Source organism: Sphaeramia orbicularis, chromosome 2, assembly GCF_902148855.1.
Source record: "Sphaeramia orbicularis chromosome 2, fSphaOr1.1, whole genome shotgun sequence".
NCBI lineage: Eukaryota > Metazoa > Chordata > Actinopteri > Kurtiformes > Apogonidae > Sphaeramia > Sphaeramia orbicularis.
Window position 1 is genome coordinate 133377 of NC_043958.1, and position 27132 is coordinate 160508.

A 27132-nucleotide genomic window follows, 5' to 3' on the forward strand; every position below is an offset into this window, starting at 1 on the left:
TGACACATGTAGACGCATGCTGTGAACACAAGGAGCTGAAACCTGGATGTGTTAGCCTGTAACTGTGGGTGAATTCAGTCTAATATTAGTCCAGTTTGTGTGTGAACATGGTCGGTAAAATTAAACATGTCCGTCAGAAGCTTCACCAGGAGGCGGTGAAGCTGGACGGGCCGAGCAGCAGCAAACAGACTGTTCTGGAAACACACAAAGTACATGTTCTACCTGTGGAAAAGAAGAAGGAGGACCCCCTGAAATCTGCTGAACAGGTACGAGATGACAAGTGTCTAAAAATGAACGGAAAAGGAGCAAAACAATGGATAACACACAGCAAAAGTTAGCATTAATGCTGCCTTCAGGTGCCGTCGGGAAGATGAACATTTACATTTGTCAATTCGAAATTACGAGTGCATTATTGTGACTTGCTATTGGGTAAAATAGTTCTGGACAACATTGTGTGGAACATTTTACTAATTTATTGCTTGCGAATTGTATATGTTATAAAATATGCGAAATCAACAGCTAATTCAGGCGTTTATTCATCATTCACAGTGAATCCCTCGTTGCTCGTTCCGTCATGTTGAAAAAGTCAAAGCTTTTTTTTTTTCATCTCGTCGATCAAATTTTTCCCCCAGTTCTCCAGGGGGAAAATACGACGTGAGGTGACGTTCAAGTGCAATTTTCGAGTTCGTTGCTAGTATTTCCCATAGCACATGAAGGCAGCAGAAATAAAGTGGCATTTAAAAAAAGTGTCTAAACTTAAGTCAAATTATCTTCTAGGTCAGTTTTGTCTTTAGGTACGGAAGAGGAGTACGGTCACGAGAAAAAAATAGACAAAATTAAGGTCATATATATATATATATATATATATATATATATGGATGTATTATTATTATTCTGAGAAAAAAGTCAGAATTCAAACTTTTTTCTCAGAATAATAAATAAAACCAGGTAAATGGTTCATATTCATGGTTTTCTCTGTTTTTCGCTGCATGACCCCCTGCCCATGTGCCAGGGTCTCCAGGTGTTTGTACTAATACTTAAAGGTTAACTGTGTATACTGTATATTGAATTCATGCTATATAGTATGTGTGTGTGTGTGTGTGTGTGTGTGTGTGAACTTGTGCTATGGAATGTGTGGGTGTAATTTTTCAAATGTTTCTAACTTTATGAATGCTGGCATTTTACTTCTTACCCAGGCACAACAGTTAAAAATAGCTTTTTTTTGCTAATACTGGCACATTTACAGAAATGTTCATTAATGTGTACTGTCCCTGCTAAATAAAGAAACTACCAAATAAATTAATAAAATAAAAATTATATATCTGACCTTAATTTTTATTTATTTATTTCTTTATTTATTTGTCAGTGGTCCTAATCCTCTTCCATACTTTATCAATCTGAAATGTATTCTAAATCGTAAACCTGAAACTTTTCGCTGACTTGCATGTATTTTTGCAAATAAATAAACAGTAAAACTGACAAAATAAGAGTATATCAGATGAAAATGCGTTGTAGTTTTCAATTAAAATATACTGTCATATAAAAAACATAATTACTATGAATGAATGAATTAATTTATTTATTTATTTTGGTCTGTACATCAGTCGTTGCACTTAGTACAGTAATCTTTACGAACATAAAAACCAAAAAAGGAATGGGCTAGAGGCTAAAGCTCTTTGTTTGTATATCCTTTTTACCAAATACACTTTGTATGTAATAGTTCTGTTTTAGAAAATAAGACTTGTGTGTTAGTTACTCGTGATAGTGATGGACAAACTGTACATGTAGCAGCAGGACTCTTCCCCCTCTTAAAGCTGTCGGGTATAAATGTCGTCAGTACGTGTTTTTTCCTTCATGTGTGTCCTGTGTTTACCGCCCACAGGTCCACAACTCCTTCCCCACTGGGATCTTTGCCGGGACTAAAATCACTCCAGAAGCCCTCGTACAAACACTGAAGCTGGAGCAACCTCCTGACGTTCCAGTACCAGCAAAGAAAGGTACAAACTGACCCAAGGGTTGGACTCCCACTGGGTTTCACAGCTGGAGAACCAATAATATACTGTTCTGTGTTTTTTTGGAATTAGCTTTTTATTATTATTTTTGTCAGTCAGCATTAGGGGTGTAAGAAAATATGAGTTCTGCAATATATGACAATATTTTATTTCACAATACTGTATCAAAATTTAAAGGTACTGTATGGATATTTTTAGGTATTTATTCAAATGCAGATATGGCGGAGGTTCATTTTTGTTTTTGTTTTTTATTTTTCTTCAATATTTTATTTATTATTATTGAACACTCTTATTAAATAATGTTCATTCCTTCATTGGGATTGCACAAAAATCCTGTTCTGATGTTAGTTGTGAACTAATAGAATCTGAACATTTGAACAGGATCTGAAACTGGAATGTCTGGAAAACAGAATTTCAGTTTGAACACAGTTTGAACATTTGGTGATAGAACATTAGATCCTGTTGGGATCAAATAAAAATGTGTTTAGGATTTGTGCAGATTTCGAGTGTAATTCAATTCTTCAAGGAAATAATCATTAAAAAAAAAAAAAAGAAACAAACAAAAAAATTGCCTTTCAACAGTATCATGAGTAGGGGTGTAAGAAAATATCGGCTCTGCAATATATCATGATATTTCATTTCACAGAACAGCATCAATATTAAAACGTACTGTATTCATATTTTTAGGTGTTTATTCAAATGCAGATATTGTGGAGATTCATTTTTTTTGTTTGTTTATATTTTATTTATTATTATTATTATATATTATTTTATATATTATTACACATTAGTCATTATTGTTAGAAAAGAAACACCTGAATTCATCGGGTCCATATTTTATAGTGTATCTGATTGTGGGGTTGAGGTGGTATTGCATTGTTTGACCAGTAGATGGCATCAGAAGCCTATAATATCCCCCCTCCTCCTCCATCTGCACTAAAACAGCCCTCAGTAAATGTTCCAGGGATCTGTGTTCACTAATTAAAGGCTCCTGGAACGTTTCCGCTCGGCTTCGGAAACACTGACTGAGGACTGTTTGAGTTCAGTGAAAGCTGGAAGTATGGAGGGGCAGCGTCCTGTGTCTGAGGGGGGGGGACTGATGGATGTGAGGGGGCGGGGGGGGTGTCCAGACTGCTATTTATAGAACGTGGGGTAAATTTAGCTCACGCACAAAATCAAGGTTTAGCTGCATCACTGTTTCCTAAATTCAGCCCAAAATATTCTCAAATTGTTCACGGAGAATTTTAACGTCTTCATCTGAGTTCAAACTGACAGAAAAGACGTCACCTGTTTTTAACCCTTTAGGACCCAGAGTGATGGAGGGATGGAACCAGATGAACATTTCAGATCACAGTTACTGTGACCAAAATTATCACAGTTATTATTATTATTGCGGTATTATTAAAATTATGCTCAAAATGTTCAAAAAGTACTAATACACACACTGAAATAACTGAACAAAGTTGTATTTTGAAAAAATAAAATAAAATAAAATAACAGTCCCAATGTCCCTCCTGTTGCAGAAACATTCAAATATTAACCCTTAGTGGTCTGAGCCTATTTTGTCTGTTTTTCACTTTTAAAGTCTTTGAAAAGGTTCGTTAAACATCTGTGTGTTATTTATGCAATAAATTATATACATTTTTCAAATCAGATTTTATATATTTTTTTGTGTTTTCTGTCCTTTTGTGTTTTTATAGTAGGTTAAAGTGAAAAAAATAATAGACAGATGATCTAGATGAAGTTGTGCTGAAAAAACAGATCCAAACATGGGTATAGTAAACATTTGTTTCTATAGTATATAAAGGCCAAATCAAAAGGACTGAAAAACAGACAGAATAGACTCAGACCACTAAGGGTTAATATTGGAATGTTTCTGACACAGAAGGGACAGTGGGACTATTATTTTATTTGTTTTTTTTTTTGTTTGTTTTTTTCAAAACACAACTTGGTTAAATTATTTCAGTGTGTGTATCGGTACTTTTTGAACATTTTGAGCACAATTTCAGTCATTACCGCAATAATAATGAGAACTGTGATAATTTTGTTCACAATAACTGCGATATGAAACTTTCATATGGTTCCATCCCTAATCTTTACATGGGCGTTTTTTTCCCCTAAAAGTGCGGTAATCAAACACGGTAATCATGATAATTAGAATTTAAACGGTAATACTAACCATCTGCAATTTCACTGCAGTTTATCGTTATAGCGGTAATCGCTCCATCCCCAGTGTGATGTCTGGTGCAGTTCTCAAATGAATTTTTCCCAATATGTAACTGTCCTTATTAGAGCTGAAACCATTAATGGATTAGGTGTTTGAAGCCAATGCAAAAATTCACGATTCGATTAATCGACTCAAATTGATTGAAGGGAAATATTCTATTGCAGTTTTCCTGAATTGAAGCTTCTTTGAGCGTCACAATAAGCGTCCGTGGGAAACACAACAGTAGAACCAATGTTTAACAGCAGAGAAATGAAGGAAACAAAGCTGTGATTCAGGAGAACTGTGGTTGAATGATTTTATTTTATTTTATTATTTTTTTTGGATCACTTCGAGTCGATTAATCGTTTCAGCTCTAATCCTAAAATGGTTTGTCAAAATTTATTGCAATATTGTCTTCTATATTTTGTGGGAGGTTTTTTCTGTGAAAATCAGGTATTTTCCAACATTTAATGTACGTAACATGTAGATGTTCATAAAAGCTCAGAGTAAAGTTGAGGATTATTGGATCAAAAATAGAGAAAACTGAAGAAAAAGTAATTTTTTCAGCAAAATCTGTCATGAACTGAACATAAACCCAGTGTGTCCATCCACTGTCACTGATCCAACTCCATGGGTTTGACTGGAGAATCAATGCTGGAGAAGATGACGGTGTTTCCATGGTAACTACGGAGCCTCTGAACGTCCAGATGGGTCAGATCTGATGACCATGAAAAGATGAGGAACTGTTTTTTACATCGGACTTTTTTTCCTCAGGATTCTGACTTTAATCTCTATGGAAGAGGATTAGGGCCACAGGGAAAAAAATAAAATAAATAAGGTCCATATTTGTATTGTCATTATTATTATTATTATGAGGGAAAAAAGATCGAATTCTGCAGCCTTTTTTCTCAGAATTCCGTCTTTTATCTAAAAATTTTGACTTTTTTCTCAGAATTATGATTTTAATATATATAGAAGAGGATTAGGGCCACTGGGATAAAAAAATAAGGTCCATATGTTTTTATTATTATTATTCTGAGAAATAAAGTCTGAATTCTGACTTTTTCCTCAGAATTCTGACTTACATCTCAGAATTCTGATTTTTTATTTTATTTTATTTTTTTATTCTGATTTTTTTTTTTCTTTTTAATCAGAATTCTGACTTTAATATCTATGGAAGAGGATTAGGTCCACGGGGGGGGGGGGGAAATTAAGGTCCATATATTTATTATTGTTATTATTATTATTATCATTATTATTATGAAGAAGAAGAAGATAAAGAAAAAGAAGAAAAAATGTTAGTATTCTGACTTTTTTCTCAGAATAATAATACAAAAAATATACTGGATTTTTTTTTTTTTTTTCCAATGGCCCTAATCTTCTTCTGTAGAGATTTTATGACCGCCTACATGATCTGTAAATGAAATCCAGGAAAACACATGATTTTAACTGAAAAAATGCCGAATACAGAGGATAATATTAGACTAAATGGTGATCATTTGCTTAAGAAAGGTTAGAAAGAGTGAAAAGTTCATTTGGAAAGTGCCATAGAAGTAGGAGTGGGTCTTTGTGGGTTCATGCAGAGTAAATATCCACAGTGATGGAACACCCCAGGGCAGGCTCAGAGGATCAGTGGTTTTCAGTGACATTTTATCAGCGAAGCCACCTTGAGGTTCCCTGTGGTCAGGACATCCTCAGGCTGAACAGGCCGGGGGGGCGCCACCATGTGAACACTGTACATCAGATCCGCTCTTTTCTCCAGTGGAAAAAAACACCAGAGTCAAAAGAGTTTAACACTGACAAGGACTGATTTTTCAGACGATGACGCACACCAACAGTGGACGACTGTCAGCGGTTATCAAGGAAATAAGGAAAATAAGGCCAAAAACAGCAGCACGCCGTCATCTGCTCCCAATCACCCAGGACAGCCACGCTATCACACTTCCTCCACACTGTAAAAAAAAACAACCTGTAAAAAATCCAGTAATATTCTGACAGCAGGGGCGCCGAAAAAATACTGTAAAATAACGGAAAATAACCATCTCATAAAAATACATTAATTTAACATAATTAAAATACAGTTTTTTGCCCTAACTTTACATGAGATTTTGCATATTTTTTGACTTTTTAATGTTTAATAAAGAATATTTACATGTATTAAAACAATCCAATTCCCTATAAATATATATATAAATAATTTTCAGTGAGACTCAGTTGTCCAATCCACTGATAAAAACTGTATTTGGACAGTTTATCAGTGCTTATACATGTTATACATTCACAAAAATACATTTATTCAACATTTTTGTTGTGAAACCTCCTGTAATTACACAAGATATTTGTCAATTAACAAACAAGTCTGGTTCAACTGACAGAACTAATACTTCTGTTACCGTTAACTGTCAGTAATTTTATCTGGTTTATATATATATATATATATATAAAAGAGTGTGTGTGTGTGTGTATGTGTATATATATATATATATATATATATTTTATTTTATTTTATTTTTTTTACAGTATTAAACTTTAAATTAACAGTTTAATCTCATAAATAGAAAATAAATATTTGTGAAATTACAATACATTTGTAAATGTATTTTAACTGGATTTTTCTGTGAAAAAAGAAAAACATTTCTTTTAAAAAATTTAATTTTCTGGTTCTTCACAGTTACAGTTTTTTCGTGTTCTTTTCCATTTGACATGTAAAATCACAGTCTGTTTTTGTCGTTTCATTGATATTTTCCTGTATCTTAAAAACACAGGAAAATCTGTAAAATAAACAGTGAAAATTCTGTTAAATTACAGATTTTTTTTACAGTGCAGGAGCGCATAAACGCCACACACGGCAACTTTCATGAAACTGACAAGGATCAGGCCTGGGCCACAAACAAACAAACAAACAAAGCCTTTCTGTTTTGAAGCAGATCCATTCAACTGTTTAGACCAGGGACGTTAAAGCAGGGATGTCAAACATGCGGCCCGGGGCCCAAATGCGGCCCCCCATAGGTTCCAATCCGACCCACAGGATGAATTTACAAAGTGCAAATAATTTTAATTTAATTTTCTTTAGACATTTCAGGTTGTTTATATTTGTTCAGGTTTTTCACATTTTATTGGTACAGGAGAGTGTGTAAATGTAAATATTTTCATAATTTAATGTTATATTTTGCACTAAAACAAATGCAAATATTTGAAGTAGTCATTCTTTATAGGCATCGTGTAATATTATTTTCTTCACATCAAACTGAGAAGAAACTCTGCAGTCCTTCTTTTGTGTGGGTTCTTCTGCTGTTCTTATTTGACTGTGGATCAGATTGGTCTGTTTGTGGAACCCACACTAAAATGAGTTCCACAGCCTGGACTGGAATTTAGACACTTTGTAAATTCATCCCAGGGGTCGGACTGGAACCTTTGGGGGGACACATTTGGCCCCGGGACGCATGTTTCACAGCCCTGATTTAAACAAATGTCAGCGTCACAGATGAATAACAAAAGTAAATATCAAATGAAGCATTTTTTATTCAGTTATCAATATCATATACATTTATTTACAATATTTATAACGTACAAATAATATTAACATTATATTCAAATGTATTTTGCATAGATACATTTATGGGATATATGGGAACAATAACAATATCAACTATGATAATTTATTTATTTACTATATTTACTGTATTTATTGTATTTATTGAACTATGTGAGATCGGTTGTTTTGGTGATATGTGAGATATGTAAATGTACACTTCTGTTGCAAATCAAATTGCCCTTTGGGGACATTAAATATTTTTCAATGTATTAATTTTATACACTGTGTTTAGAATATGACAAAAATGATATAATAGTCAAATATCAATGTATTTGGAATAAATGTAGTTTATTTCTAGAGTTTATAAAATGAACCCAGACTGAGCCAAACATTCAGACTCAGAACTAGCAACAGTCAGTCCATCACATGCAGATCAGCTGTTTTCTTGGTTTGGTGCATATGTGGAAGGTCTGAGCCCGGTACTTTATTTAGATTTATTCATTTTACATCAGTCACAGTTAACGAACATATGAATTTTACATTTTATAGATTAAAATGTGTGCATTTTAAAAGACTAATAAATACACATCTGCAGATGAATGTGTTCCCTTTAGACCCCCCCCCCCATCACACCATATGCATGTGCAACTGCACTGTAATTATGTCCAGAATATTTAAATCTAAACTTATATAAATATGTCTATAAATAGCAGATTTCTTTTGTCTCTTAATATTTCATGTTTTACTCTTCAACAGTTTTTACCTTTCTTGTATTTTGCTGCTGGTAACAGTAAAATATGGTGTGGTCAGTCTTGTCTCATCTTAAATTGTCTTATCTTGAATTATCTTAAATGATCTTATCTTAAATTATCTTAAATGATCTTATCTAATCTTAAATTGTCTTAAATGATCTTATCTTGTCTTATTTAAAATTATCTTATCTTAAATGGTCTTATCTTAAATTATCTTATATTAGCTTATCTTAAATTACCTTAAATTGCTATCTTATCTGAAATTACCTTATCTTAAATTATCTTAAATTATCTTCTCTTATCTTAAATTATCTTATCTTATCTTGTCTTATCTTAAATTATCTTATCTTAAATAATAATAAATAATAATAATAATACGTCAGTTTTATATAGTGCTTTTCTAAGTACTCAAAGACGCTAAATGATCTTATCTTATCCTAAATGATCTTATATTAGCTTATCTTAAATTGTCTTATCTTAACTTATCTTCTCTTATCTTAAATGATCTTATCTTAGATTATCTTAAATTAGTTTATCTTAAATGATCTTATTTTAAATTATCTTCTCTTATCTTAAATTGTCTTATCTGAAATGATCTTATCTCATCTTATCTTATCTTAAATTATCCTATCTTATCTAATCTTACTAAATCTATAAAACACACCATTTAAACCAGCGGTTCAGAGTGTTTTAAATGACAGTTACAGTTCATGTTGTCATAGACTGGCTCTGTTCCTATCCATTGATTGAAATGCCCTTCAGCTGTGCGGAGGTCAAAGGTCAGAACCATCTGAGTGGCTCCGTGTCATTTCAATGAGCAGGGCAGAGTGTGACGCGTCCTGACGGCAGCAGCGGTGACGGTGGTTTATCGATCCTGTTTAGTGGAACTACAGACACATGGACGTTCAGCTCAACTGAAGACTGTCAGCAGAGGTCTGCCTTTAAAGCAGCCCACGATTAGGAGACACAAATGAAGGTAGATGGCGGACACAGGGCCTTTATTATATAAGAGCTGATGAAGGTAAAAATGGGCACATATCTGAATATGAAATGACCTCTGGGATAGAAGAGGAGGGCCTTAAGGAGGTAATATGGACGGTCCTGTGGTCCATCCTCTGTACATGATAGCATTCAGTTAGCATAATAGTACAAATACTACTACTACTACTAATAAGAGTAATAATAATAATAGTAATAATAATAATAATAATAATAATAATAATAATAATAATGGTAATAATGAATGGTTTCAGACACCCAAAGCTCCGCTCTTCACACATATTGTATCTAATTTTGGCGTCGATCCAGCTGATGTCATCATGTCTATGCGTGTGCTGATGTCAGCAGATCGACTGCCTCTATATATGTGACAAGTTCGAAGTAAATTGAAATAAACTTGTGGAATTTCACCCATTATAAGAAAATGGGAGAAGAAGAAAAGATCTTAAAAATTTATAAAAAATTTAAATTTAACCTAGTTTTCCCAAAATGTAATGAGATCTGTTCTGAGTCACTGGCAGTCTATAAGCCCAGTTTGGTCTGAATTCAACCAATAGTTTTGCTGCTAGAGTAAACAAGCAAAGAAACCGAACCAAAATCCACACCCCTTGGCTCCCATTCGGTGGGCGGTGGTAATAACAACTGTAACTAGAAGCACTCGGAGAGCGCAGACCTCCGCCAAGGCTGATCAGTGGCCCCCCCCGTGGGCCCCCCCACCCCCGATCATCACCAAAATTTAATCATTTCTTCCTTATCCCATTTCCAACAAACCCTGAAAATTTCATCCAAATCTGTCCAAACTTTTTGAGTTATGTTGCACACTAACGGACAGACAAACAAACAAACAAACAAACCCTGGCAAAAACAGAACCTCCTTGGCGGAGGTAATAATAATAGCACCTGGACAAGCACTCGGACCTCTGCCAAGGCAGAGGTTTAAAGTGGACTGTGCACATGTGATTAGGAGTGTTAGGAAATATTGGTTCTGCAATATATTGGAATATTTCATTTCACAACACTCTATCAATATTAAAAAGTACTGTATGGATATTTTTAGGTATTTATTCAAATGCAGATATTGTGGAGGTTCATTTTTGTTTTTCTTTTTTGTTTATATTCTGTTTCTTATTATTTCACACTCTTCTATTCAATAATGTTAGCTCCTTTGTTTGGATTGAACTCCAATCCTGTTCTGATGTTAGTTGTGAACTAATAGAATCTGAACATTTGAACAGGATCTGAAACTAATGTCTGTAAAACAGAATTTCAGTTTGAACATTTTGGGATATAACATTAGATCCAGTTGGGCCCAAATAAAAATATGTTCAGTATTTTTGCATATTTCGAGTGTAATTCAATTCTTCGAGGAAATAATCCTTAAAGAAAAAAGAAACAAACAAAAAATGGCCTTTTTAACAGTATCATGATACATTGTGATATATCGTATCGTGATCCTAGTATTGTGATTTGTATTGTATCACCAGATTCTTGCCGAAACACAGCCCTACTGGTAATACTGTAATAAATGCTGATAAAACACTTGGAAAGGTAGAAGGTATCGTCTGCCTTTCAGAGGTAGAAGTAGAAAGGTTAACTGGAGCGAAAAAATCATCACAAAACGGTGTCGTCTGTTCGTCTTTCAGACAGAGGAAGCTCATTGTCGGCTTACATCCAAAAAAAAAAATTGTCCAGTTATTTAAACATAAATTGGTCCCTCCGTTCCTTTTTCCGTAATGCTCAGTTTCTTTATCGTACACAGTCGGCGTCTTTTCCAGGGACTGGAGAGTTAGTTCAGTCTGACCTGTCCAACAGTCTGACTGATGGAACTATCTACAAACCATATGAAACTGAACAAGGAATGATTAAATTATGGAACTGAAACAAGAAAACATTGAAATTCTGTTAAACTGAAACCAGTTAGTCCAGTGGTTGTGTTTTCTTCCAGGTCAGTAAATGAACAGTTCATTTGGTTTCTGTGATTCCACAGCAGAATGTGTGACGGTATTAAACTGAACTGTGTCAGTGAAGGAGCACATCTGAAAACAGCTGTCAATCAAACCACATTCAGCCTTTGGACCCGTCCTCCAATCAGCACATGGAAGCTCGGCGTCCGGCCCCGCCATGCTCCGCCCACGGCTGCATTCACCCCCGGAGACAGCGAGTGTCCGGGGGCGGGACGACATCATGGCATTTATCCAATGATGGTCCAGTTTAGAGTCAGTTTAAGCAGTTCCACTCAGTCCCATTGAAGTGCATGGACGCTGAGCGTCTACGACAAATGCACTGAGCAGAGATGGAATGAACAAACACAGACACGGGAATGGAGGAGAAGTGAACAACATCCAGTCCACTGATCTGGGATCAAACTGATTCTGAACCGACTGGTCTGAGAGATGAACATGTTCCAACACATTTGGAGTCAATGAAATGAAAACAACTGAACAGATTTGAGCATTTAATGGGAGTCATTTTAGGGTCAGAGGAGCTTCCACTGCAGTCTGACACACACACCTGTGGTCCAAAAGTAGCACAGGGTCTTCATGGGTTCATGTGTTTTGTAAACATTATTTTTTAGACTTAAACTGAAGCCACCCTTGGAGGCTGAGGCTTGTATTGTGTGTGTGGAGCGTCCTGTGTACATATTCTATTTGATGGCTGTCAGTGGGTGCTGTTCAGACAGCCGTTATCTCCACACTCTGGTGTTTTTGCTGCTGTTTGCAGGAAGCGAACAGGCGCAGATAGGCATCTGCTGCTGACTACAAATGTGGGTAGAAGTGGGGAAATCCAATCTGTCATGAGTGGGTGGGGTGGTGGTGGGGGGGTGTGTTGTGTTTGTGGAAGAGGGCGCTTTAGCACCAGCGGGCTCCCTTCGGGGGCATCGTCTTCCCGCTGTTGGATGAAATGGATAGCTGTGATTACGGCCGGCTGGAGGCTGAACCCTCACCTTCCCCAGAACCACATCCACCCAGTCTGTGCTTCCAGAACCACATCCACCCAGTCTGTGCATCCAGAACCACATCCACCCCAGTCTGTGCTTCCAGAACCACATCCACCCAGTATGTGCATCCAGAACCACATCCACCCAGTATGTGCTTCCAGAACCACATCCACCCAGTATGTGCTTCCAGAACCACATCCACCCAGTCTGTGCATCCAGAACCACATCCACCCAGTCTGTACATCCAGAACCACATCCACCCAGTCTGTGCATCCAGAACCACATCCACCCAGTCTGTGCATCCAGAACCACATCCACCCAGTCTGTGCATCCAGAACCACATCCACCCAGTCTGTGCATCCAGAACCACATCCACCCAGTATGTGCTTCCAGAACCACATCCACCCAGTATGTGCATCCAGAACCACATCCACCCAGTATGTGCTTCCAGAACCACATCCACCCAGTCTGTGCATCCAGAACCACATCCACCCAGTATGTGCTTCCAGAACCACATCCACCCAGTCTGTACATCCAGAACCACATCCACCCAGTCTGTACATCCAGAACCACATCCACCCAGTCTGTGCATCCAGAACCACATCCACCCAGTCTGTGCATCCAGAACCACATCCACCCAGTCTGTGCATCCAGAACCACATCCACCCAGTCTGTACATCCAGAACCACATCCACCCAGTCTGTACATCCAGAACCACATCCACCCAGTCTGTACATCCAGAACCACATCCACCCAGTCTGTGCATCCAGAACCACATCCACCCAGTCTGTACATCCAGAACCACATCCACCCAGTCTGTGCATCCAGAACCACATCCACCCAGTCTGTGCATCCAGAACCACATCCACCCAGTCTGTACATCCAGAACCACATCCACCCAGTCTGTACATCCAGAACCACATCCACCCAGTCTGTACATCCAGAACCACATCCACCCAGTCTGTGCATCCAGAACCACATCCACCCAGTCTGTACATCCAGAACCACATCCACCCAGTCTGTGCATCCAGAACCACATCCACCCAGTCTGTGCATCCAGAACCACATCCACCCAGTCTGTGCATCCAGAACCACATCCACCCAGTCTGTGCTTCCAGAACCACATCCACCCAGTCTGTGCATCCAGAACCACATCCACCCAGTCTGTGCATCCAGAACCACATCCACCCAGTATGTGCTTCCAGAACCACATCCACCCAGTCTGTGCATCCAGAACCACATCCACCCAGTCTGTACATCCTGCTCACACACTGCACCGTCCTGAACCTCCTGACATGGGCCCACAGATCAAATCCTCAGAAGAGCCCAAAGTAGAGATGACTGATGAAAATGGACGGCACATACCGTATGTCAAACACACGTCAGTTTAGGTTCCACATTTGATCTGCAGTGAAATAATAACATAATAGCATGGAAATAAGGGCAAGTCCAAACTTTTGTCTTTGTTCTAGTGCAAAAAAATCACATTAAATTAAGAAAGTATTTACATTCAAATGCTATCCAAACTTTTATTGATTTATTTCAAACATGCAAAGAAACAAAATAAAACAAACAAAGCAAATTAAGACAAAAAAGAAAATAACATTTAAATGAACATAATCTGGCTCCAGAGGAGGAGGTGTCTGGGCATCCCTGCTTAGACTGTTACCCCCGTGACCCGGCCCCAGATAAGCGGAAAATAATGGATGGATGAACATAATCTATCTTCAAGTATGTGCAAGTCTGAATATCAGTAAAAAAAAAAAAATGCTTCAAATATTCAACACATGGTGTCAAGTTGAGTGTACGTTCTTGCAACTCCATGAAAAATACACTGTAAAAAAAAAAATCTGTAATTTAACAGAATTTTCACTGTTTATTTGACAGATTTTTCCTGTATTTTTAAGATACCCGAAAATATCAATGAAATGACAAAAACAGACTGTGATTTTACATGTCAAATGGAAAAGAACACAAAAAAAACTGTAACTGTGAAGAACCAAAAAATTTCAATTTTTTTCTTTCTTTTTTTTCACAGAAAATACAGTTAAAATACAATTTGCAAATGTATCATAATTTTACAAATATTTATTTTCTATTTATGAGATTAAACTGTTAATTTAAAGTTTAATACTTTAAAAAATATAATAAAACCAGATAAAATTACTGACAATTAACGGTAACAGAAGTATTAGTTCTGTCAGTTGAACCAGACTTGTTTGTTAATTGACAAATATCTTGTGTAATTACAGGAGGTTTCACAACAAAACTGTTGAATAAATGTATTTTTGTGAATGTATAACATGTATAAGCACTGATAAACTGTCCAAATACAGTTTTTATCAGTGGACTGGACAACTGAGTCTCACTGAAAATTATTTATATATATATTTATAGGGAATTGGATTGTTTTAATACATGTTAATATCTTTTTTATTAAACATTAAAAAGTAAAAAAACAAAAAAACAAAACAAAACCAAAACAAAACAAACAAAAACAAAACAAAAAACAAAAACAAAACAAACAAAAAAATTATATATATATATATATATATATATATATATATATATATATATATATATATATATATATAAAATCTCATGTAAAGTTAGAGCAAAAAACTGTATTTTAATTATGGAAAATTACTGTATTTTTATGAGATGGCTATTTTCCATTATTTAACAGTATTTTTTTGGCACCCCTGCTGCCGGAATATTAGTTTTTTTTCATGCATGAAAGGGTTAAATTCATTTTTGCTTTAGTTGGACCATTAAGGATTATCCCAAACAAGGAGCTACTTTATATGAAATAAATGTTGGAATGGCAATCATATTAAAAAGTGCTTTCTGTCGGGACATGACTGTGTTTTGACCCTTCCGTAACTCAAACACGACGCTCAATGTCACCAAAGGTTGACAAACCCAGGCTCCTCCCCTTTTGGATCGATGTGTTCTATAATTAAACAGGCCTGTCTTCGCCTCATGCCCCAGTCTTTCACCTAATTTCATGAGAGTCGGTGTTGTTGCACTGTAAAAAAAAAAAAAAACAGTAAAAAAATTGTATATTCCAGCAGCAGGGGTGCCAAAAAATACTGTAAATAACAGAAAATAACCATCTCATAAAAATACAGTAATTTTCTATAATTAAAATGCCGTTTTTTTTGCCCTAACTGTATGTGAGATTTTGCTTTTTTTTTTTTAACTTTTAATGTTTAATAAAGAATCTTTTCATGTATTAAAACAATCCAATTCCTATAAATAACATATAAATAATTTTCAGTGAGACTCAGTTGTCCAATCCACTGATAAAAACTGTATTTGGACAGTTTATCAGTGCTTATACATGTTATACATTCACAAAAATACATTTATTCAACATTTTTGTTGTGAAACCTCCTGTAATACACAAGATATTTGTCAATTAACAAACAAGTCTGGTTCAACTGACAGAACTAATACTTCTGTTACTGTTAACTGTCAGTAATTTTTTCTGGTTTTTAATATATATATTTTTTACAGTATTAAACTTTAAATGAACAGTTTAATCTCATAAATAGAAAAGACATATTTGTGAAATTATGATACATTTGCAAATGTATTTTAGCTGTATTTTTCTGTGAAAAAAGAAAAAAATTCTTTTAAAAAATGTAAATTTTATGGTTATTCACAGTTACAGTTTTTTTCATGTTATTTTATATGTTATTATTATATATTATTTGACATGTAAAATCACAGTCTGTTTTTGGAATTTCACTGATATTTTCCTATATCTCGATAATACAGGAAAAATCTGTAAATAAACAGTAAAATTCAGTTAAATTCCAGATTTTTTTTTTCCATTGTGTCGTTTGAACCGTTGTCCTGTTTACTGTGGACTTCAGTGGGTTCTTCTGCGCTCTGACGCATACGCTCATGTTCTAATGACACGAGTAAACATGACAGCTGGGCCAAGGCGAACCGGCGTATCAGCCTCGTTACGAAGTGGACGAAAAACACAGAGACGGGTGGAAAAAAAAAGAAAAGAAAGAAAAAACACGGAGAACATGGGGAGGGTGACGGGTGGAATGACTTCATGTTTTCAGGACGGGGACGACGAGGAGACGAGGACAGAACCGGACAGGACGGGGGGGTCTGGAGGGAGCGGACCGCACAGGAAACAGGGGCAGGGGTCTGGTCTGGGCCTCAGGGGGGTCTGGGGTCGGGATGTGATACCTCTAATTTGATTGCAGACAGAGCCCGGGGGGGGCTGTCGGATCAACTGCCACCCAGTTACAGTGACATGCACTCGACTTCAGTTCGAAACTTCATGTGGTAAACAGTCGACCATCAGCCTCGAGACATGAGGACTTTCATTTTACAAACTAGAACCCCCACCCCCATCACCACTGAAATGTAATCATTTGTTCCTTGTGTCAGTATCAACATTTCCTGAAAATTTCATCAAAATCCATCCATAACTTTTTGAGTTATCTTGCAAACAGACAGAAAAACAAAACCCATCACCACCAACATTTAATTATTAATAATAATAATAATACATTTTATTTATAGGTGCCTTTCAGGACACTCAAGGTCACCATACAGAGTTGTTAAAAATAAATGAAACACAATTAAAATTACACATATAAATATATGTTTGTGTATGTACACTATGTATGTGTAATCATTTCTTCCTTGTGTCAGTATCAACATTTCCTGAAAATTTCATCAAAATCCTTCTATAACTTTTTGAGTTATCTTTCTAACAGACAGAAAAACAAACAACCCCCTCCCCCATCACCATTCAAATGTAATCATTTCTTCCTTGTGCCAGTATCAACATTTCTTGAAAATCTGTCCTTAACTTTTTGAGCTATCCTGCTAACAGACAAACAGACAAACACACAAAGCAAAGTGATCACAGTTCCTCCTGGCAGACGTAATTATCAGTTCTCAGTTCCATGAGTCTCACTGGTCGCTTTTCCATTGGACATCTGCACAAAACTTTACCGATATTTACTAATGTCAAAAAAAACAGAATTGCGTAACGTCAGTTTTTCCATTAAATCCCAAATGCGATGATTTGTTTATTTATATTAGTTCCTATCAGTGATCAATAGGAACTGTATTGATATCTACTGATGTAACACTGCAGTTTGCCCATTTGGGACAAATTAAGGTTTTCTTATCTCTAAATATTTTCATATTCGTTTGGTTTTTACCTGTTATGTATGTGTGTGTGTGTATATATATATATATATATATATATATATATAATATATATATATATATATAGTGTGATTATATATGTGTGTATATATATGTGTGTGTGTATATATATATATATATATATATATATATATAACTATGTGTGTGTGTGTGTGTAATAACAGTGGCTCATATGTATAAAACAGGGGTTTCTGGGACTTGGACGTGTCTTGTTGGAACTTGCAGCCCAGTCATTCAACCTCCACCTTTCATATATCTGAACACATTTGGGGTTTTTGTCTCCGTTCGTTCGTGGTGTTTAATTAGTAGGTTTTTTCTGTCTGAGTGCAGCGTCGCCAGGTGGAACGTGTGCTGTCGTCTAATTCTGTGTGTGTGTGTGTGTGTGTGTGTGTGTGTGTGTGTGTGTGTGTGTGTTTTCAGAGCCGGAAGAAAAGAAAGTCAAGTCAAAGAAAGAGAAGATGAAGGAGAGGAGAGAGCGCTGGCTCAACAGTGAGTAGATTTCAGCACGTGGCCTGTTCGCAGGAATGCACACATATGACAACGCCACGGGTTACGACAAGGTAGCACACATGTGGGTTCAGACGAGGGCTGGAAGTCCTGGAAACACTGGAAAATAATTGAAATGTAATGTGTTTTCAAGGTCTGAAAAGTTGCTTGGATTTTAGGTCTTATTTTCCTTCAGGTTCCAAATTCAGCCCTGATTTGATCTGCAGTGGGCCGGACCAGTGAAATAAGAACATAAAGAATGACAACTCCAATTTTTGTCTTTGTTTTAGTGTAAAGAAAAAAAAAATCATTAAATTATGAAATACTACTTTTATAAACTATCCAAACAAAACAGATGTGAATAACCTGAAAAAACGGACATTTCTTCAGTAAAATCAGTGTAATTTTCTCAGTCTTCTTCCTCCACTTCTCATTAGTCCATGTGCATTCTGGATCAGATCTCCAAAGACACTAAACATGAGGAACAGGAAGAAAAGAGTTCAAACTGGACTGAATTTAATACAGACATTTCAGGTTGGACACATTTGTTCAGGTTAGTCACATTTTATTGGTACAGGAGAGTTTGGAAATGGAAAGAGTTTCACAATTTAATGGGATTTTTTTGCACTAAAACAAAGACAAATATTTGAAGTTCTTAATTCAAAATTTTTTGCTCAATTTAACATTTTTTTGCTAAATTTAAGATTTTTTTTTTTGCTTAATTCAAGATTTTTTTTGGCTTAATTCAAGATTTTTTTTTTTTTTTTTTTGCTTAATTCAATTCAAGACAGTGGAATTTTTGACTTTGCAAAACATCCCACGGGTCAGATTGGAACCTTTGGCGGGACGCATTTGGCCCCTGGGACGCATGTTTGACAGCCCTGGTTTAAGTGCTTGAAATTCTACCTCTGTGATGTGATTTATTTATTTATTTTTCCTTTTAACTCAAGCCAAGTTACTTACACAGAGCGGATACATTTGTAAAAATAAAAATGTCCAAAAGAACATTTCCAGGTGTTCTCAGGTCGACTCCAGGCACAGTTTTATCTGAATTTTGTCTCTGTGTGAGTGTGTATTTAATTTCTAAATAACACAAAGTTTTATCTAAAAAAAAAAAAAAAAGGGAAGCTTGGCTTCAATCAAAGAACAAAAAAAGTGTTCAAATGCAATTTTTGGATCTCAAATATTTTTTTGCATTCAAACATTTGAATGATGCATGTTCTGACTTTAATCTCATTAATTCTTATTTTTTCTCAGAAATCTGACTTTAATCTCAGAATTCTGACATTTTTCTCAGAATTCTGACTTAATTCCTCAGACTTCTGACTTTTTTCTCATAAAAATCTAATATTCAAAAAACATTTTGACCTCTTTTTTTTTTTTTTTTCCCCAGTGGCCCTAATCCTCTTCTGTACTGTAACAGACCTGCATGAATCATGTCTTTTTTTTTTTTTTTTTTTTGTCAGTTGCTTCCTCTTCATGTCTTACTCAGTAGAAGACAAACAACAGCGTACGTTCCAGGACACACTCCAGGTTTTACCACAGACAATGAAACTGCAATTAACAAATGTAGTAGTTTGGGTAAACGTCCTGCGTTGGAGTCCTCCTATAATTATAGCTCGTCTCGCCGACACCGCCGGCATGGCTACCGCCGCCATCATCCTCCCATAATTGTGATCAGGGTTGTAATCATAGCCTCGTGCGAGCCAATCAATTCCTGGTAACACAAGGCGTATCCTTTTCAGGGTATAATTAGGCGCTAATGGCCGTGCGACTCAATCCTGCTGAAACTTTAGACCGGCTCCACGGCTGACAGTTTTCAGGAAATTAGAGGAAAATTAGAATGAAAGATGAGCCTTTGTTCGTAGCAGAGACTCAAAGAAGGGAGCGGATATTCCAGGTAAAGCTGCAGAAGCATCCAGAACATAAAAAATACAGAGCTGAAACAAGCATCTCACCAGGAAAGAGTTTTATTTTACTGAGCGTCTATGAGGTGACAGACATGACGGAGCCAGGCCTCCGCCGGCTAACGAGCTCTGCACCAAACAGCCCAGGGCAGGGCTTTTGTCGCATTTTTGCTTTCAAGCGGACTATAAATAGTTTTATCATCCAGTATGCTGTCAGCGTACGTGGATTTGGTGTCAACTGATCAATGAAAAGGCAAACGTTGTGTCATTTGCCTGAGGGTTTTTGATCTCGGTAAGCGTGAAACGGCGGTGGGCTGTCATGTTTGAGTTTGGAGTACAAGTTTGTGTAGGGTTTTTGACTGAGGTGTTTTCCCAAAAACAGTGAATAATTTACAGGAGAACCCCCGCAGGACAAGTTTAATTTGTTCCCATGACTGAGCTTGTTTACAATTTACTCCTTTTCAAATCAGTTTTCCCGACTGAAATTAATTGGAATATAATTAATTTGTTCCAGTTCCTAAAAACACCCAAAAGGCACCCAAAAACGGCCCCTAAAATCACAAAAAAACCATTGAAAACCATATAAAAACCCAGAACAATCACTCGAAGCCACCCAGAAGTCACAGTTGAGGTGCGGCAAAAAATCTCCCAAAAACCACCAGTCCTTACAGGGGTTTTTGGTTGTTTGTTTTTTTAGTCCTTAAGGTTTTTTGGTTTGTTTTGTTTTTTTAGTGCTTACAGGGTTTTTACCTCCGCCAAGAGGTTCTGTTTTTTGCCAGGGTTTGTCTGTCCGTTAGTGTGCACACATTAACTCAAAAAGTTATGGGACAGATTTGGATGAAATTTTCAGGGTTTTGTTGGAAATGGGATAAGGAAGAAATGATAAATTTTGGTGGTGATCGGGGGTGGAAGGGGCCCACGGGGGGGGCCACTGCTCAGCCTTGGCGGAGGTCTGCGCCTCTCTGAGTGCTTCCAGTTTTGGTTTGTTTTTGTTTTTTTTTTTTTGTGCTTACAGGGTTTTTTTTTGGTTTGTTGTTTTTTAGTGCTTACAGGTTTTTTTTTTTTGTTTTTTTTGTTAGTGCTACAGGTTTTTTTTTATTTGTTTTTTTTAGTGCTTACAGGGTTTTTTGGTTTGTTTTGTTGTTGTTTAGTGCTTACAGGTTTTTTGGTTTTTTTTTTTTTTTTTTTAGTGCTTACAGGGTTGTTTTTTTTGTTTTTTTTTTTAGTGCTTACAGGGTTTTTTTTTTTGGTTTTTTTTAGTGCTTACAGGGTTTTTTTTTTTGTTTTTTTTGTTTTTTAGTGCTTACAGGGTTTTTTTGTTTTTTTTTTTTTTTTTAGTGCTTACAGGGTTTTTTTTTTTTAGGCTTACAAGGTTTTTTTTTTTTTTTTTAGTGCTTACAGGGTTTTTTTTTTTTTTTTTTTTTTTTAGTGCTTACAGGGTTTTGTTGTTTTTTTGTTTGTTTTTTTTAGTGCTTACAGGTTTTTTTTTGTTTGTTTTTTTTTTTTTTAGTTACAGGTTTTTTTTTTTTTTTTTTTTTTTTTTAGTGCTTACGGGTTTTTTTTGTTTTTTTTTTAGTGCTTACAGGTTTTTTTTTTTTTTTTTTTTTTAGTGCTTACAGGGTTTTTTGGTTTGTTTTTTTTTTAGTGCTTACAGGTTTTTTTGGTTTGTTTTTTTTTTTTAGTGCTTACAGGGTTGTTTTTTTTGTTTTTTTTTTTAGTGCTTACAGGTTTTTTTTTTTTTTTTTTTTTTTAGTGCTTACAGGGTTTTTTTTTTTTGTTTTTTTTTTAGTGCTTACAGGGTTTTTTTTTTTTTTTTTTTTTTTTTTAGTGCTTACAGGGTTTTTTTTTTTTTTTAGTGCTTACAAGGTTTTTTTTTGTTTTTTTTTTTTTAGTGCTTACAGGGTTTTTTTTTTTTTTTTTTTTTAGTGCTTACAGGGTTTTGTTTTTTTTTTGTTTTTTTTTTTTTTAGTGCTTACAGGTTTTTTTTTTTTTTTTTTTTAGTGCTTACAGGGTTTTTTGTTTTTTTTGTTTGTTGTTTTTTTTAGTGCTTACAGGGTTTTTTTTTTGTTTGTTTTTTTTTTTTAGTGCTTACAGGGTTTTTTTTTGTTTGTTTTTTTTTTTTAGTGCTTACAGGGTTTTGTTTTTTTTTTTTTTTTTTTTTAGTGCTTACAGGTTTTTTTTTGTTTTTTTTTTAGTGCTTACAGGGTTTTTTTTGTTTTTTTTTTTTTTTAGTGCTTACAGGTTGTTTTTTTTTGTTTTGTTTTTTTTAGTGCTTACAGGTTTTTTGTTTGTTTTTTTTTTTAGTGCTTACAGGGTTTTTTTTTTTTTTTTTTTTAGTGCTTACAGGGTTTTTTTTTTTTTTTTTTTTTAGTGCTTACAGGGTTTTTTTTTTTTTTTTTTTTTTTTTTTAGTGCTTACAGGGTTTTGTTTTGTTTTTTTTTTTTTTTTAGTGCTTACAGGGTTTTTTTTTTTTTTTTTTTTTTTTTTTTTAGTGCTTACAGGGTTAACGGTTCCTTCAGTGTTTGCTGCTCTTGGACTCCTTGTTACTTTGCTCCTGTTGGCTTCAGTCTGCCTGTAACTCCTGCTCCTCTGTGTGTTTCTCAGAGATCAGTTTCATTAAACAGTTCCAGGAGCAGCAGGCGGCCACGGCGCGCAGACAGGCCACGCCCGTAGTGGGAGACCTGAGGCCATTGGCCGACGCCCTCCCTGAACTCTGTCAGCTCCGCCCCCTGCCAACACCGACACTTCTGTACGACGCAAAAAAACAGGAAAAACAAAGTGTAAGTGTCTAAGTGACAACTGTGTGTGTGTGTGTGTGTGTGGGGGGGGGGGGGGGGGGGGGGGGGGGGTGGTGGTGGTGGAGATGGATGGATGGATGGATGGATGGATGGATGGACGGACCTCAGATTCTGGACTCGCTGTCGTCACTGGACCTGCTGATGTCACTGTTTGTAACACATGGAAATGACCAAAAATAGTCACTTTTCCAGATAGTGGGTTAAAGTTCAAGGGCAGACCCCTCATGTGAGACCAAAGTCCAGATCAAAGCCGTCACAGATGCTTCTAGGAACCATGTAAATCCTGTCAGGATTAGACTGATGCCGGGGACTTTTTCAATTCCGTCCTCCTCCTTAGAGCTCCCCCTCCGCCTGGACCGCCCCCTCCGCCTGGACCCGCCACTGCACTGCGCCGTTTGTGTGATGAAGCAGTTATTCACATGGTCGTAAATGTCTGAACGTTCACGGCCTGGAGCACTTCTGCACTAATAAGGATGGGGGGAGTGGACTTAGAGACCCCCCCACCCCCGTCACAACACTTCAGTAGGACTATGGCTGCGATTCAGAGTCATTATTGTAACACAAGTAGAAAATTCAACTACAACTAGAAGCACTCGGAGAGCGCAGACCTCCGCCAAGGCTGATCAGTGGCCCCCCCCGTGGTGGGCCCCCCCCACGCCAAGGAAGTTATGTTTTTGCCAGGGTTTGTTGTTTGTTTGTCTGTCTGTTTGTCTGTCCGTTAGTGTGCAACATAACTCAAAAAGTTATGGACAGATTTGGATGAAATTTTCAGGGTTTGTTGGAAATGGGCCCCCCCGTGGGCCCCCCACCCCGATCACCACCAAAATTTAATCATTTCTTCCTTATCCCATTTCCAACAAACCCTGAAAATTTCATCCAAATCTGTCCATAACTTTTTGAGTTCTGTTGCACACTAACGGACAGACAACAACAGACAAACCCTGGCAAAAACAGAACCTCCTTGGGGAGGTAATAACCTGTCGATTTGTACTTTTAATGTTCAGCTTTTACATTTATGTGTAAAAATAAACTCCTTCAGTCTAATGGAGTCCACTTACATCCACTCCGTTATCCGATTTTTGGAGTTATCCGATTATTCCAGTGATCTTGTAAACAGGATAATCCGATCGGCGTTATCCAATAACAGCAGTAATCTGATTATGAGAAATCGGATTACCACACTTGGATTAATCATCTATCATTAGTTGTTTTTTCCATTGATCCTCAAACTGTGCAAATATAACTAGTGCATAAACATTTACCTCATGGAAAAACGACAATTTCACCATTTTTGATTAAAAGCTTTTGCGCTGGCAAGAGGTGGTTTTTTTGGGCGTAGTGCAAATGGTATATCATCCAAAACTGGAATGGAAAGACCTTTTTCACAACTAGAGTCATGTGAATAAAAAAACGGATGTTGACGGACATTACAAGTGAAGAAGAAGAGAACCGTGTCGGTTGTGTGCACACACCAGGACACCACATCATTTTATAATTTAGTAGGAGACAGAGGGGAAATGTATCATAATAATAATGATATATCTGTAAATGAAAAATATTTACATTCGTCTCCGTGTTTATAGAATGACTTCTACGTTCCATCTTTATTTTAGTTCAGTTTGTGGCTTATTTTGTCAATGGTAATTATTACATTATTGATGTATCATAAACATTTTATTCATTACTCTGACTGTTTTTGTTCATTTTGTTCCTCCTTTTTTTCTTTTTTTTTCTTTTTTTTTCTTTTTTTTTTTTTACTTTTTTTTACTACAGTTTTTTGCTTATTGTAAATGTTCCTTTCCTTCTGCTGGTCCATATTCTGCTGGTTTCGAACATGTCAGTGGTTCCAGATATCAGTCTAGTTCCTATTGGTCGCTGATAGAAGTCATACATGGACTTTGATTGGATGAGTTGAGTTGTCCTCCAGTGGAAGTCCCGCCCACTTGTATTCTAGTTAGGTTGACCTGCATCCAGACCACAGGACTGGAACATAGAGGTAGAACACATAGAACAGACGCTGACGTACAGGGAAACTGGAACTACTTTTGTTTCATAAATGTGGAATCGACCAATAGTTCATCCAGACACGTTTCAGACAGAATAATAAGGAGTAGTATCATGTTTCAGGTTGTGGGGTTTAATGATAATTTGTTCATTTTTTTACTGTCCAGGCCAGTGAAGAGGACCGAACCCACAGACTTCAGCCAAATGAAGCAGTCACAGAAACGCAAACTCTTGTAAGACGTTTCTGTTTTTTTTTTTTGTTTTTTTTTTAATCAGAATTAGTTTCCAAAAACTCATTCATGTCTATTCTGTTGTTTTTACTTGGTGTTTTTATGTCACTGTTTTTACCTCCTCAGACCCACGAAATGTCAAAGTACCAGTTTTTTTTTTTCATTAAATCAGTGCCTATACTGGAAACATCAACAGTTTTTTCAGATGCAGTTTTTAAATTATATGGAATGTCCTTTGTGGTGGACAGTTTTCTTTTTTCGTTTTTTTTTTTTTTTTTTTTTGTATAAAGTTGTGAAACTCTTGTCCACAAATGTGGACAGAAAACCCAGAGCTGGGTCTGAGGAGGTTAAAGTGGCATTAACCTACACTGTAAAAAAAAAAAAAAAAAAAAAAAACTAAAAAAAAAAGGTATTATTCCTGCAGCAGGAGTGCCAAAAAATACTGTTAAATAACAGAAAATAACCATCTCATAAAAATACGGTAATTTTCCATAATTAAAATACCGTTTTTTGCCCTAACTTTACATGAGATTTTGTATATATTTTTTTAACTTTTTAATGTTTAATAAAGATATTACATGTATTAAAACAATCCAATTACCTATAAATATATATAAATAATTTTCAGTGAGACTCAGTTGTCCAATCCACTGATAAAACTGTATTTGGACAGTTTATCAGTGCTTATACATGTTATACATTCACACAAATACATTTATTCAACAGTTTTGTTGTGAAACCTCCTGTAATTACACAAGATATTTGTCAATGAACAAACAAGTCTGGTTCAACTGACAGAACAAATACTTCTGTTACCGTTAACTGTCAGTAATTTTATCTGGTTTTATTTTATTTATTTTTTACAGTATTAAACTTTAAATTAACAGTTTAATCTCATGAATAGAAAAGAAATATTTGTGAAATTATGATACATTTGCAAATGTATTTGAACTGTATTTTTCTGTGAAAAAAGAAAAAAATTCTTTTAAAAAATTGAAATTTTTGGTTATTCACAGTTCCAGTTTTTTCATGTTATTTTCCATTTGACATGTAAAATCACAGCCTATTTTTGTCATTTCATTGATTTTCCTGTATCTTAAAAATACAGAAAAAAATCTGTAAAATAAACAGTGAAAATTCTTACAGATTTTTTTTTTTTTACAGTGAGCTTTACACCAAACAAAAAAAACCTCCAAAACTGTCCACTGCAAAGGATGTTCCATGAAAATAATTTTTTTAAAAAAGCATCTGAAAAAACTGTTGCATCTTGATGTTTCCAATATAGGCAATTATTTAATAAAAAAAAAGCCAAAACTTGTACTTTTCCTGAAAAAACTGAACAATAACTAATCCAATTTTTATGCAGAATATTGGGAAAAAAATACATTGTGTTTTTTGCATTAAAAATGGTGTGTTTCCATTACAAACATGACATTTAAAGGGTTAAAAATATGACAGTTATTGAGTATTTGGTAGTATCTCGTTAATTCAGAAAAAACAGAGCAATTTTACAAAACTTGTACTTTCCTGGGTCTCAGGAGGTTAAAAAAAAAAAAAAAGCTCTCACCTTTCGTGTTTTTCTCGCAGAGAAACGGAGACGAGCCGTTTCAGTGACGCCATCAAAAGCCTGGCCACCAAAACCAACCCTCTGGCGGATATCGGCGAACAGCTGAGGAAGAGGATGAGGCAGGAGGAAGAGCAGGGTCCAAGCTAACAGAGGGAGGACGGACCCCGACCCAGAAGGAGGACGGACCTGACGCTCCTCATGGATTAAAGGATGTCGGTAAAAACAGTGGGAGAGGCCGACCAATAAACCAACAAACTCATGCTGAGTCAGAGCGGATCAGGAGCAGACGGAGCGTGGAATCCACATGGAAACGCATTTACAGACATCAGAACATATTTAAGAACCACCATCAGCTCAGACGCAGTGGGTTAGAAAAAAAAAAATCTAAAACTGTGTGAACTGTGGAAGAACTGGACGCATTGAAACCACAAAAGAAAAATAACAAATATTAATAAAAGTTGATGATTTTAAAACGTATGTATTGTATTTG

At 35.9% G+C, this 27132-nt stretch overlaps 1 protein-coding gene across 2 annotated transcripts; it reads left to right on the forward strand.

Annotated features, from left to right (window-relative positions):
• slx9 (SLX9 ribosome biogenesis factor) lies at nucleotides 1–27132 on the forward strand. Of its 2 annotated transcripts, none has more exons than XM_030150601.1 (6): nucleotides 1–266; nucleotides 1883–1997; nucleotides 18071–18139; nucleotides 22648–22827; nucleotides 25018–25078; nucleotides 26663–27132. In XM_030150601.1, exons 1-6 carry the CDS (start codon nucleotides 108–110, stop codon nucleotides 26787–26789), a joined length of 711 nt encoding a protein of 236 aa, XP_030006461.1. In that variant the 5' UTR covers nucleotides 1–107; the 3' UTR covers nucleotides 26790–27132. The 2 variants fall into 2 exon arrangements, with proteins under 2 accessions (XP_030006461.1, XP_030006455.1); XM_030150595.1 differs by having other exon boundaries at nucleotides 22648–22823; nucleotides 25013–25078; nucleotides 26663–27123.